Raw genomic sequence first — 20,273 nt, 5'->3', positions numbered from 1 at the left:
CCATTCCTATATTTCCATAAGCATGTGCCCGGGACAACGTGTCACTTTTGACACTTGAAAATGGTGTGCCCATTAAAATGTATTTATTATTCAACATGTCCATACATTGTCTGTGAGCTCCACAGTGCCCCACTGTGCCCTATTATATCTAGCCTATTTTCTTGTGTCAAATTTTAAATAAACAAACAATTGAATAATGAATGCTGTTCCCATATTAGCAAATATACCTGGATCAGATGACCTATACCAGAGTATTCCTCTATGTCAAGTAACATAGACCAGGGTATTCATCTATGTCAGGTAACCTATAATAGGGCATTTAACCAGGTCAGCAACTTCTACTAGGGTATTCATATAGGTCATGTGACTTACAGTATGGTGGTTTTATAGGTCAGGTAACCTACAGTAGAGTAGTAATCTAGGTCAAGTGACTTAAAGTAGATGGCCATCTAGGTCATGTGACCTACAGCGCAGTATCCATCCGGATCAGCTGACCTATACATCAAAACCTCGGCGTATGACCAAAATAACATACAAATCTCTCGATATACGTTGTAAGAAGACGGAGAAGGATTTGACTGCATATCCAAGGTAACTTCCAACATACAATGCCCAGTTTTTTAAACATTACATTTTTTCCAAATCAGCATTTATATATAGTTCTCCTATAGTATATAACATGTAGTTCTCCTTGGCGTAGTTTGGTTTTATAATGTTCAAATAAAATTGAACAGTAGAGTCATACCTCAACATACGAGTGCCCCAATGCACAATAAAATCGAAATATGAGAAATTCAAGCAAGTTTCTTCCTTGAAATACGAGTAATCTTTGAGATACGAACATACAAGCCAGTTTTCGATGGCCACTAAATGGTGAAGTATGCGAGAGGCCGACTTTCAAAAACAGCATCGATTGGTCTTTTTTCTTGAATCAGTTTGAAAATTTTTTAAAAGGTTGGTAAAAAGCTATAGTGAACGCAAAGTAAAAGCGACAAACCGGAAACGAATAATAAATAATTGAGACAGCAAAATTAAAACAAGTTTAGTAGAAAATTAAAATTAGCTTCAACTGGATGTTTAGTGAGCTAAATACATTTAAGTTAGATCCAACTGGATGTTTAGTGAGCTAAATACATTTAAGTTAGATTCAAAGTTTCTGTTACGAAGGTCGCAATGATAAAAAACTTCCTCAAGGATAAAAACTTACAGTAATGCCCATAATAATGTTACCTTTTATTGCAAATTTTCCCAACTAAATAGGTGCTTGTTACTTTGTTAGCGTAGGTACTGAATTACAATTATTAAGAACACATTTTTACACCCTAATATCCCATTTTATGTGGCTTTTTCATAGTATAGTAACAGACTAATTTGTGTTTAATTATTCTATATAAGAAGTAGTGCTTTGAGACACGAGTAAACTGATATACGGCTCAGTCCCAGAATGCATTAAGTTTGCATGTCGAGGTATGGCTGTGCTTCATAACTTACTTTGAAAGTTTTACAATGAATTCCAATAATTCTAGCGTGAGTGGTAATCGTGTTGAGAAAAGGATGAAGGTGACACCTTCCTTACAATTGAGGAAGTGTCTTTGGATCAACTCCAAAAACAATAATGGAGTTAAAGTAAGAAGCAAACAAAACAAAGACTGACATGAGTGGAAGTGGAAAAGCGGTATGTGGTAGTGAAATTACAAGAAAATAAAAAAAGAAAGTTATGTTAATTTAAAGTTCACATAGTTTCGATTATCTCCATTCTCACCTCTAACAACGTACCGTGCCTTTGGGATCATCAAAGCTACGCCTTTGTTTGCTGTTTTCGATGAGAAAGCCAAGTGACAATATAACCCTTTTTATTAAATACTTCATTTGTTTAGTTTCTTATTTGAAATTTAGTTTTTACATTTAATATTTATAAAAGTGAAGTACCCATCGCTAACCTTTTTGAGCTACAAAACAAACTAAACTAAATACTGCAAACTCTCAGAAAAAATTTGCTCCAGCATACACCATTTTTGACTAACGAAAAAAATATCAGAGCAAATAACTTTGTACTTTGAAAATTGATAGCATTCCCTCGAAATTCGGAACCTCTAGGGCAAGGTACACGCGTACTAAATTACTTTGTTGTGGAGCTTGTGAGCTTTGTTCACTTGTTCATACCAGAGCTGTGCTCATATCACGGATGCTCTGAATATTTGACTACACAAATGGTAGGATAACCGAACACTTGCCTTACAACGGAGCATATTCGTTAGGCTTTATTGGATTCATTCACAACTCTATTTCAGCGTGTGGAGGATAACTCCATGTTTACAGATGCGCATATGCTTAAATGAATGTTTGCTTCATACCCACTCCGGTCAACAAGAGATTGCTTCATTATACTTATCATTCGTATTTCTCTGGGACAGTGAAGGGAATTGATCAGCAGCTTAGGTTAGCCATGACTTCAACTGCAGCGATCTGACTTGCAAAAACACTTGGCCATTATTCCAGTGTTGGTTTACTCAAGGAAGCCATGATAAAGCCTGGTTCCCATGTACGCTGACGCTGCGAGCACCGGTGGCAGGATCGCAGGACTATCGGCGGTAAACTGGGAACCTACACGCTGAGTACCATTGGTAGTTGCCGGCAATCAGCGCGAGAGCAGCGCTGTTCAACTTTCACAAGGACTCGCAGACAAAATCTTTCCGAATTGAACTGTACAGGTGAAGGTCAGCATTTTCTAAACGGTAGTGCAAGCAACTATTTTAAAGCAATCATTAGCTACGCAGCTTTATGTGTACATAAGCCGCTGAGCCTAACGTTGCAGACAAATAAGCAGACAAATAAGCGGGCAAGCAGACTAGCTTCGCCCTGCTAAGATGCCATGTTGCCAAACGAAAGGCATGAATAATTGCAGGGCTCGTCAGGCCAGCACGGTAGCCATTACAACACCGCAGCTGTCAAATGTCAAAACAAGTGAATGTAGATTATCGATTACCTACTTGTTCATAATAAGCACGAGTAATGCATTCAAATAAACTATTCTCTTGTAATGATTCGTACCCAAGAATCAGTGTCAGATAATCAAACTTGTGGAGTTTTTACAAACGATGCTGACTGGCTTACAGCCAAATTAAACATTCGTGTTAACAACACAACAATGAAAGGCTAATTGAGTCTAATATTCCTGTCCGTGAGAAACACTCTAAATCCAGGCTACACAGACCGGTGCTTTTCGCTGATGTGATTGACAAGTGAGTAAGACTGTGCCTAGTAAACAAGTGACAAAGTGGAACGCATAAACTTTAGAAAAGATATTGATGATACGAAACCATAGCTGGAAGTAGACAACTCCAACAAGTTGAACAATCCAAATAATTAAATAAACAGTAACCTTCGCAGCTCACAGTATCACCATTGCCACATAAACCAACAAGGCTGGGAGAAGGCCCCTGAATGTGCATATAAGAATTTCCTAGAATACTGCTGTTGCTGTGCGTCAGAATGGACATATCTCTTGTGGTCTGCCTCATCTGAGAAAGCAGGTTTTGCTGGTGTCAATGACTGCGTGTCATTTTCTGTTGGTGATTCAGGGCCAAAGGCCAAAGTTCTAGTCACCAAACAACTTGTAACAACGCCTACACACATCACATGAGACGATAGAAAACAAGCTACTGGGTATTTGACTGATCCTTATGACAAGCATGACACTATATTATTCCTATCTCTAGTTCATAGTTTAATAGTGGCTACTAGCTTGGAGTCTGGTTCACAATGCATGTCATTCGATTCAATGCTGATAGAAAAGAACAGGATGTGAAGGGAAAAAGGCGTAAAACGTAAATGTTGGAGTTCAACTTTCCCACCTGCCTGACTGATACAACCCTTGACAGTTTCAGAGGGCATCTATATGGGAGGTATTACACTGAATTTGCGACACTTGTAATCGATGTAATTTAGAAATGTAAATTTTTATCAAATGAAAATTTTTTTTGCAGATTAAAGTTTATTTGTATTTTAATGTCTGCCAACATTCAAAATTGCGCAAACTTTTCAAAAGCAGGAAATTGCTATTGAAGGTATTTAATATTCATATAAATGTCCTAAATCTGTTTGCAACTTTTGCTGTCGCTGAATCTCAACTGCTAAGTATATTCAAAAATGCCTCATGCAACTCTATTTTTTCCCATAAAACGTCGAACTACCACCATTAATGTTATAGTGCGAGCATATAACGACTAATTCCGAAAAGCAATGAATTCCACCTACTCAAATGTTGCATCAAACCTCTTTTTATGGGGTATTTAAATTTCCCTATTAGCGCTAAAACTGGATAATCGTAACAATTCTCCAAATCCATGCGTGTGGACATAACTTCCCCAATGCATAGACAGCACTGTAATATGAAAAGGGTTCAAACAATATCCATAGTAAACCAGATCGTAGATTTCAGTACATGGTGCCACTACTATTGATTTGCTAGTTGGCAGCCCCTAACTGTCCTTGTAACACGGTAAATGTTATACAAGTACCCTCTTTTAGGTTCGATGACTGTGGCACCTGTGTACTCTTCACCCGTCTGTGTTCGCATCACGGGTATTAGGAGATCTTGAGTCTTGGCCTGTGAATATCACAAACTCATAAACAGTTTTACACACTCCTATGATTTTGTCTATTGCACAAGCTGAAAAGTGACTGGCTTTTTGTTTTCTTACACAAAAACAAGATGGCCAGTTGAGTCTGTGGCAAATGCAGATCAATCCATTGTTGCGCAACGATGGAATCATTCATAAAAGAGCTGGCAATACTTGACAGTAGTTTGTGGTTGGCTTATGGGTCTAACTTTACTAATAACTGTGGGGGTCATGACCTTAGGCGCTTGGAATCCTGATCCTTGACTCTCACTAGATGTACAAACATAGAGCTACAAAATTGCGACCACACACTAGTTTGATGAAACCATATTCCATAAAGGTTTTCATACAATAATGGAAATATTATTTAAAGTACGAATCCCTAAAAGACATATTGAGAAGCTATTCAAGTAGGGAATCACATTACGCCAAAAGTATCAAACAGATTTTACAATTGTTAGTTGGCCTGCCTGGCGACACTTCAGATTGATACGAGCAACTGATAGTGTCATGCGGGGAAAAATATCTCTTGGTGCGGCCCTAAAGTAGACCGCCATCTGATCTGTTATTTTTTAAGTCAATTTCTTTACATTTTTTCATCAACTGCATGTATTAGGATGCTGGGAGAAAGCAAATGTATGGAAAGCCATTTAAACATTGTGACAGCATTTTTTAGACACCAAACTTGATATAACCGATACAATTACAAAGCAGCTGCATTTAAACAGTTTATGAATCAATCACAATGAATTTCACATATTTATTTGATACTTATTTAAAGATCAACTGGCACAAAATTTTAGTAGATTTTATCAGAAAGTATCCGTATGTTTCCATTATTTGCAATTGTTTTTGGTGTTTGAGGTGATTTGATGGCCAGAATGTCGCAAGATTAAAATTGAAAAACTTGATCGTGGTTAAAACGCTCAGATCAAAGGAAAGTGCGCTTATGACGTCTATATTTGCAGAGACCGACAGAATAGAGAAGCGTGATGCTGTAACTATATCAACTATAACTAACTGTAACTATATAACTGTAACCGATATCAACTAAAGCAACGATAACTAGTGATATAATTTCGCACGTATTTGTCTTCCGAGTGTTTTAATCGCGATGAAGTTTTATCGATTTTAATCTTGAAACATCCTGGCAGTCAGATCATATCAAGCACCAAAAACAATCACAAATAATATAAAAATAAATACTTTCTAATATAATCTATTAAATTTTTGTGTGAGTTCATCTTCAAGGTCAGCTTTTTGTGCACAATTCATGTTAATAAATAACTCATTCAGATAGAATAGGTTTTTTAACGAGACCGTTGGTATGCTAAGTAGCTTTCTGATAATAAATTAGAACTTTTATTTATAAATATGTCGGAAGAATAAAAACTTGAAATAATTTAAAGAGGTAACTTATCAGCTGTTCTATAGAACAATCCGACACTTTCTAAAGCGGTGAGAACTCAATTGTTTTGTGGTAGCGTAAAAAGGTGCAACTGACCATCTGCCGGCGAAGCTATTCGGTGCATAAAACTGATTATGTAATCAGTAAAAAACTACATATGTTAAGAAGTTCGGTCTCCTAGCAACCATCCGTTTATGGTCTCTCATAATTGGCCTAGACACTACTGAATGGGCAGTAGGTATCGGCTTAGGCACTGAACAGACAGAAATCATCTCAGCATAACAAGCCCTTGTACAGGGCACTTAACATCCATTCCCCTTATTCACCAAGTTTTTGTACTTCAAAGATGGGTCTGATGTAACATCCGCTGAGGCAATGAATTGCACAGAATTACAAATGTTTGATCCTACACATGAAGTTATTCTTATGAAATTTATTCTTATGGTGCGTTTACACTGGCCGATTTTGTCACCGATTTTGTCGTGCACAGACAAATTTGATGAGTCGGTGTCGGTAGGTGTGAACAGAAAAATCGGTGTCGGCACCGATCTGAAAGTCGGTGTCGGAGCTACCCAGCAGTGCCCGGTTGCACCGACAAATCGGGCGCTCATCAGCCAATCAGAAGCTAGGAGCCTCTGGTTAAATGAGCCTAGGCTTTAATGACAGTGCTAAGTTTATGAAACGAAAGGGCTAGGTTTAATGAGAGGCTAGAAGACTGTCATTAAACTTTCCCTCGTTCTCTTTTTAATAGTGAACCAGCATGGCTAGCAACGATGTGAACGCGAGAGTACCAAAAAATCAAGTTAGTTCTTTAATTTAAATTAATTAAAAGTGAATAGCCAGTTGTACGACTACTACTAGTTCTACTACTAGTACTACTGTAAAGGAATTTGCCAGCCCTTACTTGGTACGATCTAGATTATGTCATACAGAAATAAATTGCGTGTGATTTCATTCAATGTTTTATTAGCGAAGGAAATTCACTAGCCGAGGAGCGTACGGCCATTTGCTCTGTCTACTAAGTGAGCGTTGCTCCTTATATACAATAAAATTGCCCGTTTCGGCTAACGGGACCGAGTGAGAACACCGGCTAACAATGTTTGAATGGCCAATAATTAGGCCCGCTAGTGCGTTGATATGACAACATAAACGACGACAATTGATAGCATAACGAGTAACAAGGCCAACAATAAAAAGGGAATAAAAAGGACAACCCATATAATAAAATATTTACAGACATATAAAATATATACAAACAAATAATTACAAAAAGTGTAAAGTGTTGGCCCGGCGTCCACCACACTACTACTACCACAAATATACATTCACCATTCAATCTTCTTCATTTTATTTATTATAATTACTCGGACGAAAGAACTGTACGTACAGTTCTTTGCTCGGGTTTTCATTGCCTTATTATTCATTCATTGCTTGGCATTCAGTAGTTGTTTCTAGCGATAGTAGTAGGAGCAGTAGTAGTAGTGTAGTACTAGTATATAATTTTCCACATCAAGCGCGTTGATTTTTATGTGTACTCGTCTTCGCGTGGCCGGGTGAAGGTCAGAACGGCGAAACGCTGTGATTGGCTGTTGGTACCGACAAAAATCGTTTGATCGTTGCAATGTAAAGGGGGAGTCGGTGTCGGCGCCCACACGTGAAATGTCTGAGGTACCTGTCTGAGTCGGGGTATTGGCACCTAATCGGAGTCGGTGTCGGCCAGTGTAAACGCACCATTAGAGAATTGGTACTCTTTAATAGATAAAAACAGCACTCTCTAAAAATTTCAACTACAGCTAGTGACATCTGCTTTGTATTGCATGATGTATCTTGTAATTTCGATTTTGATTGTTCACATCACTTTACTATAATATAAAAATTAATTTAAAATAACCTTGATTTAATCGAAACCAAAACCCTAAAAGCTGGTTATTAACTAATCTAAATTGGTATAAATAACCTCAGAAGAGCCGTTGGTATTGCGTATCAATAGAAATAAAACAATTGTAAAAAATATAATTTAGAGTTTGAATAAGTAGTGAGTCTACTTAGAGTCAATCAACGAGAACTTAAAAAATCTCTTTTCATAGAAACTCCTGACTGTTTGGAGAAATTAGTACGATGAATACTTTTACAGTATAAAAACAAGTGTATGTGAAATCAGAAAAGAAATTACTGACAGAACAGCGAAATTTTTAAAGTTAAAAACTCAGTCAAATCTGCGGTTTAGACTCTTCTAGCATACAGATCAGCCAAAACACACGATGAACAAACTCAACAAATTCAAGAGAATATTTCACTCTACAAACAAAGTAATTCCAAGAGTTGACATGCAAAGTTGCTCTGAGTATAACAGTAAAGGAAAAAGTTGAAAAAAGAATGGAAAGGCAGACACAGAAATTTATAAGCTGAGTTAGTCCCCATTTTTAAATTTAAAGTAAGTTACTCTGCTAAATTAATCCGGATATCTCTATCACTACTTCTAACTTGGCAGCTTCACCTCAGCGCATCTAGTTCGGCACCTCTGCACTGTCAAGCCTAAGTTTCCCTGTTCTTATCAATTTATCTTTTAGGTTTCTCTTTTCTATAACTCTGTAATGTATTTGTTTTGTTGCGATTATTAGCAGGATTTATAACAAAGTCCTTGTAAGTTCTAAGGCTATAGAACGCTTTAAATGAATTGCATCATATTCTTATATGGACATTTCACGAAACATACATCATGTTTAACATAAAAAGTAGGTTCCAAAAAAAGTTACATTCATATGCTGAGGTTACTGAAGAGTTCTTGCAGATTTATGGTCAGTTGAACAAATTACACAATTTACAGTGTATTCTAACAGGAATATTTGATCCAACGTAAAAAGGTTCAACACAAGAATGAATTGAATTAGTATGCAGAGGTTTGGTTGCGCTGGCTGCCTGAGTCATCAACTCGTGCTTTGCGCTTTGGCCATTGACCCTATGCTATCACACCCACAGCCTATTTTTATTATAATGACTTAGACATCGGCAATAAATTTCTCAGAACCTCATCATCCCAGCAATGTCTATAAATAATGGAATTGCGAAAGTAGCCGTTGAATGATAAGCAAAACTGTATCAGGGATAACAATCGGTGATCCGTCAAATATGTTTATATTTAGATAGCAATGGTGAGGCCTAGATATGACGCATTGGCTGCAATAAATCGTTGTTGCGCCATTCTTGCGAAAACTCGTTGCATGGCTTACATAAGATCTAAAATGCATGGCAACAGTTGATGACCTGCCAGCTGTATGACTAATCTGGCTATTATGAAAATGGACTAATTTTCGCTGCCTACCTTCCTGAGGAGCTGCGATATAACTTTAATTTGTTGGCCACGGGTGAGAAGATAGTTGAGAGGCACACCAGTTACTCGGGCCATCTCCATGTAGTTTATTATACACATGAGTTTGTCTAGTAGCCTCAGAGGCAAGATAGCATCCTTCATACAATAAACAGCCAGTCTCCGACGCGTCTGTTCCGTTCCGTTCTACAAATGAGTAGGAGACAATTCCCAGTAGTCCTACACGGAGATTTAATAGAGGCTTAGTCTAGCACTCCACCTTACGCCTATTATTAAAAATACATAAAAATGTAGCATTGTTTAAAAGGTAACCATATTGTTTTTGAGTCGACAGTACTCGGGGAGAAATGAGTATGTACTATCAGGGAGTAAGAATAACATAATAGCTCCAAGATACCTGGACTTTTGTACAGATTTGTAAAGTTGCCAGCCTGGCTAGCTAGTGAGTCAGACACTCAGAATGTTCCATTTGTTGAACATTGTGTAACTGTGGTGGAATTGGCTAATGTGCTACAAACAACCTACTGCCAGCTAAAAACAGTAGATGAAAATCAAATCAGTTAAACATTTCACAACCAGATTAGGGCAAAATATAGGGTGTTGTCGGATTCTTTTCGAGTAGGATTACAGTGCAACCCCTTTTCGCCCTACAATGCAAACACTGGAATGAATTAAAATCGTATGACGAGGGTCCACTGTACCTGATTAGAGGACACATGAGGCCTTTGCATTTCAATTGCATTTCTTACAGTTTTAAGGGAATCATCGTCGTTTTTGCCTTGATGAGGGTGCACAGGGCTTGCGATAACCAAGTCCATCGACGGTGGATAGGCACATTATTAAAAGCAGCTACCACTTTTTTATAAATATTTCATAGTTTATAGGCTATGATAACCATAGCTTGCTATATAGCAAATGCATTCGATGTCAGGCAAAAAGGTTTAGTGGAATCGTTAATGGGCCATCGTTAATGGGCCATGGATAAAGTAATAACCATGCTGGTCACACATCAAAAGCACACCAAAGCGGCATGTAGAGAAAGGATATGGATGCTAGTAAAACTAAACAAATTCTTATTATATGACCCATTCCACGAGAGATTTTAGTAATATTCAGTAACAGGTGTAGGAATCCAAAAGCACCCAAGTAAAACACTTAATAATACTTGTGAAGTAATTCATTGCATTGTTTCAATCCACCTGATGAGGATAAGATGACGCACAATGCTGGATTAGCACTTTTTGTGTTGGCTGCAGTAATAACTGTGGTAACCAGAGCACTTTGATAACGATCTTAAGGTGAACCACAAACACTCAAATATCTCATCAATACAGGTAAACAGGCTTCATTCTGGGATAGTATTCTCAAACAGCTAAAAGGGGCTAGTTTAAATATGCTTTGATGAACAGTGTCATCTAATCTCCAAGTTCAGATTACAAATGTTGTCTTTAGCAGAATACATTTAAAATGTTTAAAAATTATATTAAACAGCTTAAACAGAGTTGTCATTCCTTTCATGGGTAGACAAATCCTAGTTAGTCGTAACTATGCAAGCTGATGCTGGACTGGCTATCGGACTGGCTATCTTTGCCTGCTAAAGATCAGCTGCTGCAGCGGCGAGCACAATCAGGTGTTTCAAACAACTAAAACTAAGAGTGAATACTTCTTATTGATATGATATATGATGTTGATAAATGAGAGGGAGTGATTGAAAGCAATTTTCAGTAGCACATGTAAGCTAACTCAAATATCCATAAACAGGATTTCAACTCCATGCGTACACAAGTATTTTTATTTGAAGCTTTATCAGAGAAACGGAAGTTTCAGAACAAAAAAATAGCTTAATTGAAATAAATTTTAACAAAAACAATTAATAATTCATTTCACTACATAATTAATTAAATAGCAGAGTTATTGAGAGAATAGTACTCGAATAAAATAAAAACTTGAAAACTTGTGGCCACTGATAAACTTTTAGACAAGTTATATACGCATTATATTTATGTTATAGATGCACATTATATATGCATTATATATATGTTATTTACACATTACATATACACTAGTACGCTTGGCAGTGCCGTGCGCCATGAGAGATCATCATGTCTAAACACTATATTATATCCACGATCATTTCACAACGCAGCAAGATGACCGAGTGGTGTAGTGGTAGGATGCTTGCCTCTAAATACGAAGCCCCAAGTATGATTCCCATGGAGGGCAATCCATTTTCCTAACGCTCTTAGCGTGGTGACGGATGAACACGGCTCTTATTATAGTAAAGACTAGCTGAATGCCCGGCGTTGCACGGGTAATACAAATAATTACCCAAAGAATTTGAGTAACTTACCCGGTAAGCTAATATATATCTTTACTATAACAATAGCCTTGAAAACAGCTTGTAAACGTCAAACTGGTCAATAGTATTTTCACAAGCGATGCATAAGTATGTGCCCTATTAGATCATAGTATGGCAAGGACAGTGTAGTGTAGTGAATTAGCTCGCCGGTCTGCAGACCTGGAGGTTCCGAGTTCAACTCAAGTTCAAAGTAGATTTTTGGTTCCTTAAATTCTATCGCTTTAACCGAATAGACAAATGACAACATACACTGAGATTTATATATATAAATTATATCGCATATGCAGTATACATGTATATACGTTTTATCTATACATACATATAGATTAAACATGTACATCGCATATGCAGTATATATTATATATAATATATATTATATATATATAATATATATATTGTAAAGGCTCAAATGAGTATACAACTAAATAGAATATAGCAATAGTGTTTTCGCACTTATGGGGGTAGTTAGGTACAGCTCTGACTGAAAAGCGAACCAAGGCATCATTATCTGCATAGATTAGATTAACCTCAGTTTACAAGATTAAAGTGAGTGTTCGGAAAATAATGCAACTTACAATTAAATATATATATCTCCATGTTGCTTTACCTGAAAACAAACATTAAGACTGACTTGATTGTTCAGGAAAAAACCCCAGAGAGATTATGCAGTCGAAGCAATTATTGTGAACGACCTTTACCCCTCGTAGTCTTTGAGCAACAAACTGCCAGTTCAGCAACACCGATTTTCAAAATCCAGATTTCAATCTAAAAGGCCTGTAGGCATTGTTATTTATTTGAACCTCCTGAGGGAGAATCCGCAATGTAGAGGGAACATGAAAGGTACAGGATAGCACGGTATCACCATAACGAGGTCACTATAACAAGGTCAAATTCAAACAATGTAGCACATTATCACCATAATGAAGTCACCGTAACAAGGTCAAATTCAATCCATGTAGCACAGTATCACCATAACAAGGTCAAATGCAGACATGCACAATCACGATTAAAATATACATGAACCTAACAATGACTGACTGAGCTCGCAATATATTAGGTACCCACAGTTCAGGTTAATTCTAGAAATATTCATCAGGTGACTAAATTACAAGCGCTGTTTCCATTCATGCATCCAAATGCTTAAAGGTTGACTTGCAACAAAATTCACATTACAGTTATTTGGTATCAAAAGGTTCACCATGTCTTACTCTGTTATGTTGTTGGTGCAAAATATGTGGGAATACGATTACAAGCTCTTAAAAGCTAAAAACCGAACAGTTAATCGCAGCCACACGAGACCGCCGTAGTTTGGATTCTCTTTCCAAAACGGCTCAAATGGGACGTAATTGTTACAGGATGGTTTCTGTTTACACTTTCACGCAACCTCATTCGTCGAAATATTTTCACAAATATACTTCACGCATTCAATAAAACCATGTCTATTGTTCTTACGCGTCTATTTTATCGTCATTGTAATGCTGTCACTTTTTGCACTGATACCTTATAACTTACCATAAAAATTTGTTAAATTTTTAGCCTTAGCTCGAAGGAGTACATATCATTGGCTGATAATCATGACGAGCCTGTTGGTCACCTGTGATAATCGAAAAGTGCTGCAGAAATTATTTTCGAAGTATTGGGTCACATGATCAGATTACGATTTGACGATTAGATCAAGCCGAAACAAAATTGTAAAATAGCAAGTATCTATACAGTGAAACATGGATAACTCAAACTTCAAGGGACCGAGCAAAAGTGTTCGAGTTATTAGAGCGTTCAAGTTATCAGGACAGTCATAAGTGCACGTATTTATCAGTAGATACATGTACATATACAAACTGTATATCAATCAAAAGCATAGATTGCTTGTTGCAAGTTAAAGGGTCTCTCGTGTGAAGTTTTAAATATTTTTAATCAGAAGGTATAGATATTTTTTTATCACTTGAGATTTGTTTGTTGCTTTAGGTGATGTGACTGCCAGGATGTTCTCGGATTAAAATTGGCAAAACTTTATCGCGGTTAAAACTCAGAAAAAATACATACATATTTTTCTACCGAGCGTTTTAACCAAGATCAATTTTGCAGTAAGTCAGTTATTACAAAACTGCTTTACCATTAAAAACCCATTATCAATTTTGCCGATATTACTTTAAAGTTATCCAAATTTTACCTCGCTTTTCTTGCTTTCGGAGGGTTATCGCTAAGCGGATGTTTGGTAAAATTTGATTTTTGCAAACCTTTGGAAAAGTCGTTAATGAAAATATTTGCCGATGTTGGTAATAACGAGGCCTAAGAACTACTAAAGTCGATGTTTATCTCTATGGCTTGGAATAGTGATATTCTAAAGCGATAGTAACAACCATCTCGGTAGCCGTTTGGCAAAAAACTGTTCGAGTTAACGGAGTTTCGGTCGAGTTATCTAAAGCCATTTATCATTGCGTGGGAACGGACCAAGCAAATCCATTCGAGTTCCATTAACCATGTGTTCGATATATCCGAGGGCGATTTATCCGAGTTTCACTGTATTTGATAAGGGGTCTTCGACAAAACCCGAAGTGTTTGTCATAAACTAGTGCTACGATAAGTTTCATATTGAGATTTTTATTGGCCTTTCAATTCACGTGAGAACATCACGTGACAAGACGATAACCAAACTGTCATGACTACGTCAGAGAAATAAACAGATTCCAATCTACGGCGGCTTTTCGTTTTTGAGCTTCTAAGAGCTTGTAATCACATTTCCACATATTTGGCACCTACAACACAACAGAGTAAGACATGGTGAATCTTTTGATACCAAATAACTGTAATGTGAATTTTGTTGCAAGTCAACCTTTAACTTTGAATTATGTACAGAGTCACAATTTTCAGGCCATTACTATTGCAATTCTTTTGTTTCTTAGTACAAATATATCTGTTACAAGGAACAGATGTATTTGTTACGGCTGTGCACAAAACATGAATACAGAGTTGCTCCACCTTGCATCTCATTATCATCCTTCAGGGTTATTCCAGTAAAGAAGTTGAAGAAAACAAATGTGAACCACCGTGCGTAGTAAAGAACCAATCAGTGGGCCGGTATAAGCCGGCCAATCAGGATGGTGAATTTCAACTACCCAAGAACAATGGAGTAGTGCTGCACAATATCTTTGCATGTATATTTGATTATTTGGTCTCTAAATATATTGAATATCGAACGTTGGAGTATTCTTCTATTGATATATAGTGTTAGGCTTTAACATGAACGATATAAAAGGATATTGGGTATTATCGGTTGAGAAACAGGAGTTGTCCCTTCTTTACAATAAAGAGAGTGGACAACTCGTTTTTCAAAATAAACTGAGCTGATATTTTACTAAAATATCGGCTTCGATATTCATATCAATTTGAAAACTGACCAAATATAAAATCATCCACTGAAATATATCGTCACATTGCATGATATCGTTTTATCGTGCAGCACTACAATGGAGCTACATATAACCTCCACACATACTAGAACCAGCCTCAACAGAGGAAATACAGACAATAGCTTGTCTGGATATCGGCATCACTCAACCTAAACTAGCCTTCCATATTCGATTGGTTCAGTTGGTCGACATTTGAGGACTGAGAGTCGTAAAATAATATGTTGTCCTTGATTATCAGCTACTTAACTTCGATTTTTCCTCAAGATATCAAATTCTATTCAGCATTATTATTCACCAACCTTTTTCCAGCACTGAACTCATAACACCATAAACACATCTAGTTGTACAAATCGCCACATATATAACTCAATGTTGTTAGCTAAATTAATGTTGTATTGAACACCCCGAATAGTGTTTATGAGACTCTTCTATATGACCGTTATGGTAGTGACTCAATAACTATAATACAGCTGGCACCTTTGAAACTGGAGTTATCTTCCCTCACAGATCTACTCTTAGATTTCTTCATATCTGGGCAAAGTCTCAAGCACACACTCTGCACTCTCCTGCTGTATGTGACACATAGACAGCAGATTTCATACAGTTCTCAAGTTTTTGTTTTTAACTATTTGGTAATATGTTTTATTTTTGCCATTTATCTGCTAATGACTCTGCGAATAAGACGTAATATAGAAGTCTACCTGTAGATCAGTGATGATGGCGTGGTGGACATCCTCCTTCTGTTCACCCAAGAAGTGGTAGGAGACAGCATTTAGAGAATAGCTGCGGAGCTTGTAGTCTCTCAACAGGACCTGTCATGAACAAAAGATTGAAGGCATAATAGGCTTTACATGCATATTTTTCCTTTCAATATTTTTCGTTATCATGTCAATATTGAATCAACTTTCTTTGTATCTCCTCTTTGTATCTCCTCTAGTGACACTATAATCCAGCTACAGTAATACTTCAACTTACGAGTGCTCCAATGTACGAAAAACTTGAGATACGAGCCAGCTTTTAAGCAAGTTTTAGCACTAACATACAAGCCATATTTGAGATACGAGCACGTGAGTCAGTTGCCAAGTATGCCGGAGGTGTTTTATGACAACAGCATCAATCTGTATTTTTCAACTGCACAGGTTATACTTTTGTACCGTGTTTTTGTGCACGCTTTTCAGTGCAGAATTATGTGAATTAAAAGTACTGTGCGTAGACCGAAAGTTTGCCAGTAAAATGAAAAATAATGCAAAGAAAAAGCAAATGATAACAATTGATATTAAACGGAAAATTATTGAAAAATATGCGAAATGTGTATGCATGATTGAGCTAGCTCAGCAATATGACGGAAATACATCCACAATTATCAAACAGAAGGATTATATTCAGGGCATTTAGCTCGCAAAAGTACTAACCGTAGTTTCTAAACGGCGCGGCGATCTTCACTACCGCTGATGGAGAGACCGCTCAGACATTGGATATAACATAAACAATTGGCCGGTGACAGCGTAACTGAAACGACGCTATTTGAAAAGGCCGCCGCTATCTATCAAAATGATAAAAATAGACATTCGGACAAGTTGGCTAGTGGTCGTGCATTAAACCTTTGTGACGACACCTGTGTTCGCCCTAATCGCGACATGTTGAAAGGGCGACAAAGGCAAACGTCCTTAGATAGGTTCATCTTAAAACGGCCGGCTAGTCGTGAAAGCGAAACAAAGGAAAAATTAGCTAACTAGCGAGAAACTCCAAACTATGAACGCCGAAGAAATTTTAATTACGTTAAGTTAAAAATGAAAGTTTGCTTTTAGATTTGCTTCTAAGTTTGTCTTTTGAGACTTTGATAAAATCCAAATTTATCAAAGTCAACTGTTGTAGTGAAGGATAACTTATATATCTCTCTCTGGCAAATGCTAGCGTTAGCTGCTATTGTATGTATTTAATTTTACATTTTAATTTAACACATTTCCTTGCATTTTTTTTATTTGTTGCTTTTTGAAAGCAAGTGGTAAGTTAGGACAATAACCAACATGTTCTTTCTGTTACAATATCTTGTTTTGAGTGTTTTATTTGCATTTTACAGAGTATGGAAACCAATAAATATATATTTAATTGTTCTATATATAAATAAATTGCACCAACATGCGAGTAAATTGACATACGAGCTCAGTCTCGGAACGCATTAAGCTCGTAAGTTGAAGTATGACTGTATAGAGTGATAGTCTCTATCAAGCCATTCTAATACATATGAATCCATCACAAAATGGTGATTGTCACAAGGAGTTAAGAGATTCTGTATTTTTAATTTTAGTTACTTGTATGATTTTAGCTTAGCCTATCGTGATTCAACTTTTTCACAGCTAAGAAAATCAGTCAGACAAAAGCAACTGTCGGTATTTTTATTTTTTTAAATCTTCTAAAGTTAGTTTAATTTCAATGACAGACAACAAACCAATAAACTGGAAAGTTTGAACAACTTTCTACAGCACAGCTGGCTGGACTAATCTCGAGATAAAATCAACTTATTTATTAAGAGAAGGAACTCAATGACGCTAGCAGTTGGGTGAGCATCTAATACTTTAAAATTTTAAAGCAATTATTTAGTGGCTCAGACAAAACTTGCTCGCTTTCGATCTTTTTGGTGATTCCAGGTTTGTTGCGTCAGCTACATCGCAAGGAGCTATGAACTACGCACTTACCTGCTGCAAATGTAATAAGATTTACATTAAAACCTGTAACTGAACGAATAGCGTTAAGTTTACCGAATTATAATTTCCTACGATGACAACCACTATACAAACTTAACTATAAAAAAAACTACAGTCAGAAAAAGGTTTAGAAGTGAAACTGATAATTACGCATAATAAAATGAAACTGCAGCATTTGGGTTTTGAATTTTTTTAAAGTTTGTCTTAATTGAATAGTCATCGAAAAAACTAAAATGATAAGATGAAACGCCAACAAGTTATTGATCAGATTTTTTAATCACATTTTTTGTAAATTACTACCAATTGAGGTTTTAGCTTAAAACTGGCTGAATATAGGCATGTGTGGGAGCTTTAACAAGACAAGCATTTGCAAGAACAATTACTATTTGCACAATTTTTATGTTATTTCTATTTTATCATTGCATTTAGTAACATCCTAATATAAGATAGAAAGCAACTAGCTAGGCAAGTCTAAATGCCCATGTTGACAACACAAAACCGCATACAAACCAAAAATCTGTTTGATTTCGACACCTTCTTTAATGCTGTAGTTTATGATTTTTAAAAAGATAAGCCTTGGACCACAAGGATGGATGAATTTTCTTACCTTTTATGCAATGTATACCAAAGTATTTCGGTAAACTTTAAATTCATTGTTATAAACCAGTGCGAATCAGGAAAACGATCGGCTAGCTGCAAGCTTTACAGAACTCCAACAGAACAATATCATAAAACCAACACCTCACGTAAGGAGAAAGACTAGGGGTAAACCCTACCTGTAGTAGATCGAATTGTACTCTTCCTTCAATATTTATGATTTTGTTCTCTCTTCTACCCATCTGCTTCGAAGCTATCTCTCGTTCACGTATGGTGGAACAGTTGTTCTTAACTCGACCCAGAAATGCAAAATGTTCTACCTACAAAGATTTCCTGCGCATTACCCATATTTGAAAATTGATACAAGAACAGTCTGGTCCAATAAAAACTGTCAACAGCTCTGATTCATATAATGCTGAGAACAGCTGAATCTTGCACAGCATATCATTGCACTGCTTTGAATAAGGTGAGTAAATTGTCTATCACGTGTTGTCAGTATGATTTTACAAATAAAAGGTGCGGATGACAAATAAGGGAGGAATGCAATGCAAAAAATGTTAGGATGCCGATAGAGAGCACCCACCACTAGTTACTGCAGATTGCTTGAACATAGATTACCTTCAAATGACTGGCTCTGTTAAGCAGAAAGGGCAAGTCAAAGTTCTGTATGTTGTAGCCTGTGATTATGTCAGGGTCTGCCTCGCGTATAAACGCTGCCCAACTCTGCAAAACAAGTAAAAGCGATTAGGGTGACGATATAGAGAGCAAGATGAATTACAAGGGCAAATAATTTCTTTTAAAATAAAATGTCGTCAAGCCTAAATATAACTTGCAAATTTTATGAAGTTATTTCAGTTAGAGGGATCACTGTATATACACTAACTTGTGAATATACAATATAATGATAGTTTAATTAGATTGTACATGTATATAAGCTAATTCGTATATATTGTTTCAATATACACTATTTTAATTTGTGTATATACAGTAATCCCTTGTTTTTCAAGGGATTTTTCGCTGGGAAGAGGTGGCAGTTAATCAGAAATGCCCCATGCTCCCAGAGAAAAGTAAGAACCCGTGAAATAGAATTAATTTTTAAAGTGTGAGCCATAATCTTAACATCACAATACTTAAACTACTGTCTAAACTTATTGATTTATTGCATGAATTTCATATACAGTGAAACATGTATATGTAATTCATATATATATATATATATATATATATATATATATATATATATATATATATATATATATAGATATACAGTGAAACATGGATAACTCGCCCTCGGATATAGCGAACACATGGATAACTCGCCCTCGGATATAGCGAACACATGGTTAACTCGCCCTCGGATATAGCGAACACATGGATAACTCGCCCTCGGATATAGCGAACACATGGATAACTCGCCCTCGGATATAGCGAACACATGGTTAACTCGCCCTCGGATATAGCGAACACATGGATAACTCGCCCTCGGATATAGCGAACACATGGATAACTCGCCCTCGGATATAGCGAACACATGGTTAACTCGCCCTCGGATATAGCGAACACATGGATAACTCGCCCTCGGATATAGCGAACACATGGATAACTCGCCCTCGGATATAGCGAACACATGGTTAACTCGCCCTCGGATATAGCGAACACATGGTTAACTCGACTGGATTTGCTTGGTCCGTTCCCACGCAATGATAAATGGCTCTATATAACTCGAATTCAACACTGTTATAACGAACTGTTTTTTGCCCAACGGCTACCGAAACTGTTGCTATCGCTTTAGGAAATCACTTTATTCCTAGCCATAGAGGTAAACCTCAACTTTTCGTAATTCA

The 20,273-nt window shown here is 36.8% G+C and overlaps 1 protein-coding gene across 2 annotated transcripts in view; it reads right to left on the bottom strand.

The window, feature by feature from the left end:
* LOC137409002 (DNA polymerase delta catalytic subunit-like) overlaps positions 1–20,273 on the bottom strand; it is an 84,197-nt gene that overhangs the window by 51,559 nt on the left and 12,365 nt on the right. For both annotated transcript variants that reach the window (XR_010980265.1, XM_068095534.1), the window contains exons 8-12: positions 19,048–19,152; positions 18,609–18,749; positions 15,829–15,939; positions 9,353–9,544; positions 4,521–4,609 (exon numbers count right to left, since the gene is read on the bottom strand). Coding sequence is in view for 1 of the 2 variants with exons in the window: in XM_068095534.1 (XP_067951635.1) it covers positions 4,521–4,609; positions 9,353–9,544; positions 15,829–15,939; positions 18,609–18,749; positions 19,048–19,152 (638 nt within the window). In the remaining variant the exon portion in view is untranslated. The remainder of the gene's footprint in view (positions 1–4,520; positions 4,610–9,352; positions 9,545–15,828; positions 15,940–18,608; positions 18,750–19,047; positions 19,153–20,273) is intronic.

This window comes from Watersipora subatra, chromosome 1 (assembly GCF_963576615.1).
Source record: "Watersipora subatra chromosome 1, tzWatSuba1.1, whole genome shotgun sequence".
In the NCBI taxonomy this organism is placed as follows: domain Eukaryota; kingdom Metazoa; phylum Bryozoa; class Gymnolaemata; order Cheilostomatida; family Watersiporidae; genus Watersipora; species Watersipora subatra.
The sequence above is the reverse complement of the archived record's forward strand: the minus strand, read 5'-3'. Positions and strand labels throughout refer to the sequence as shown.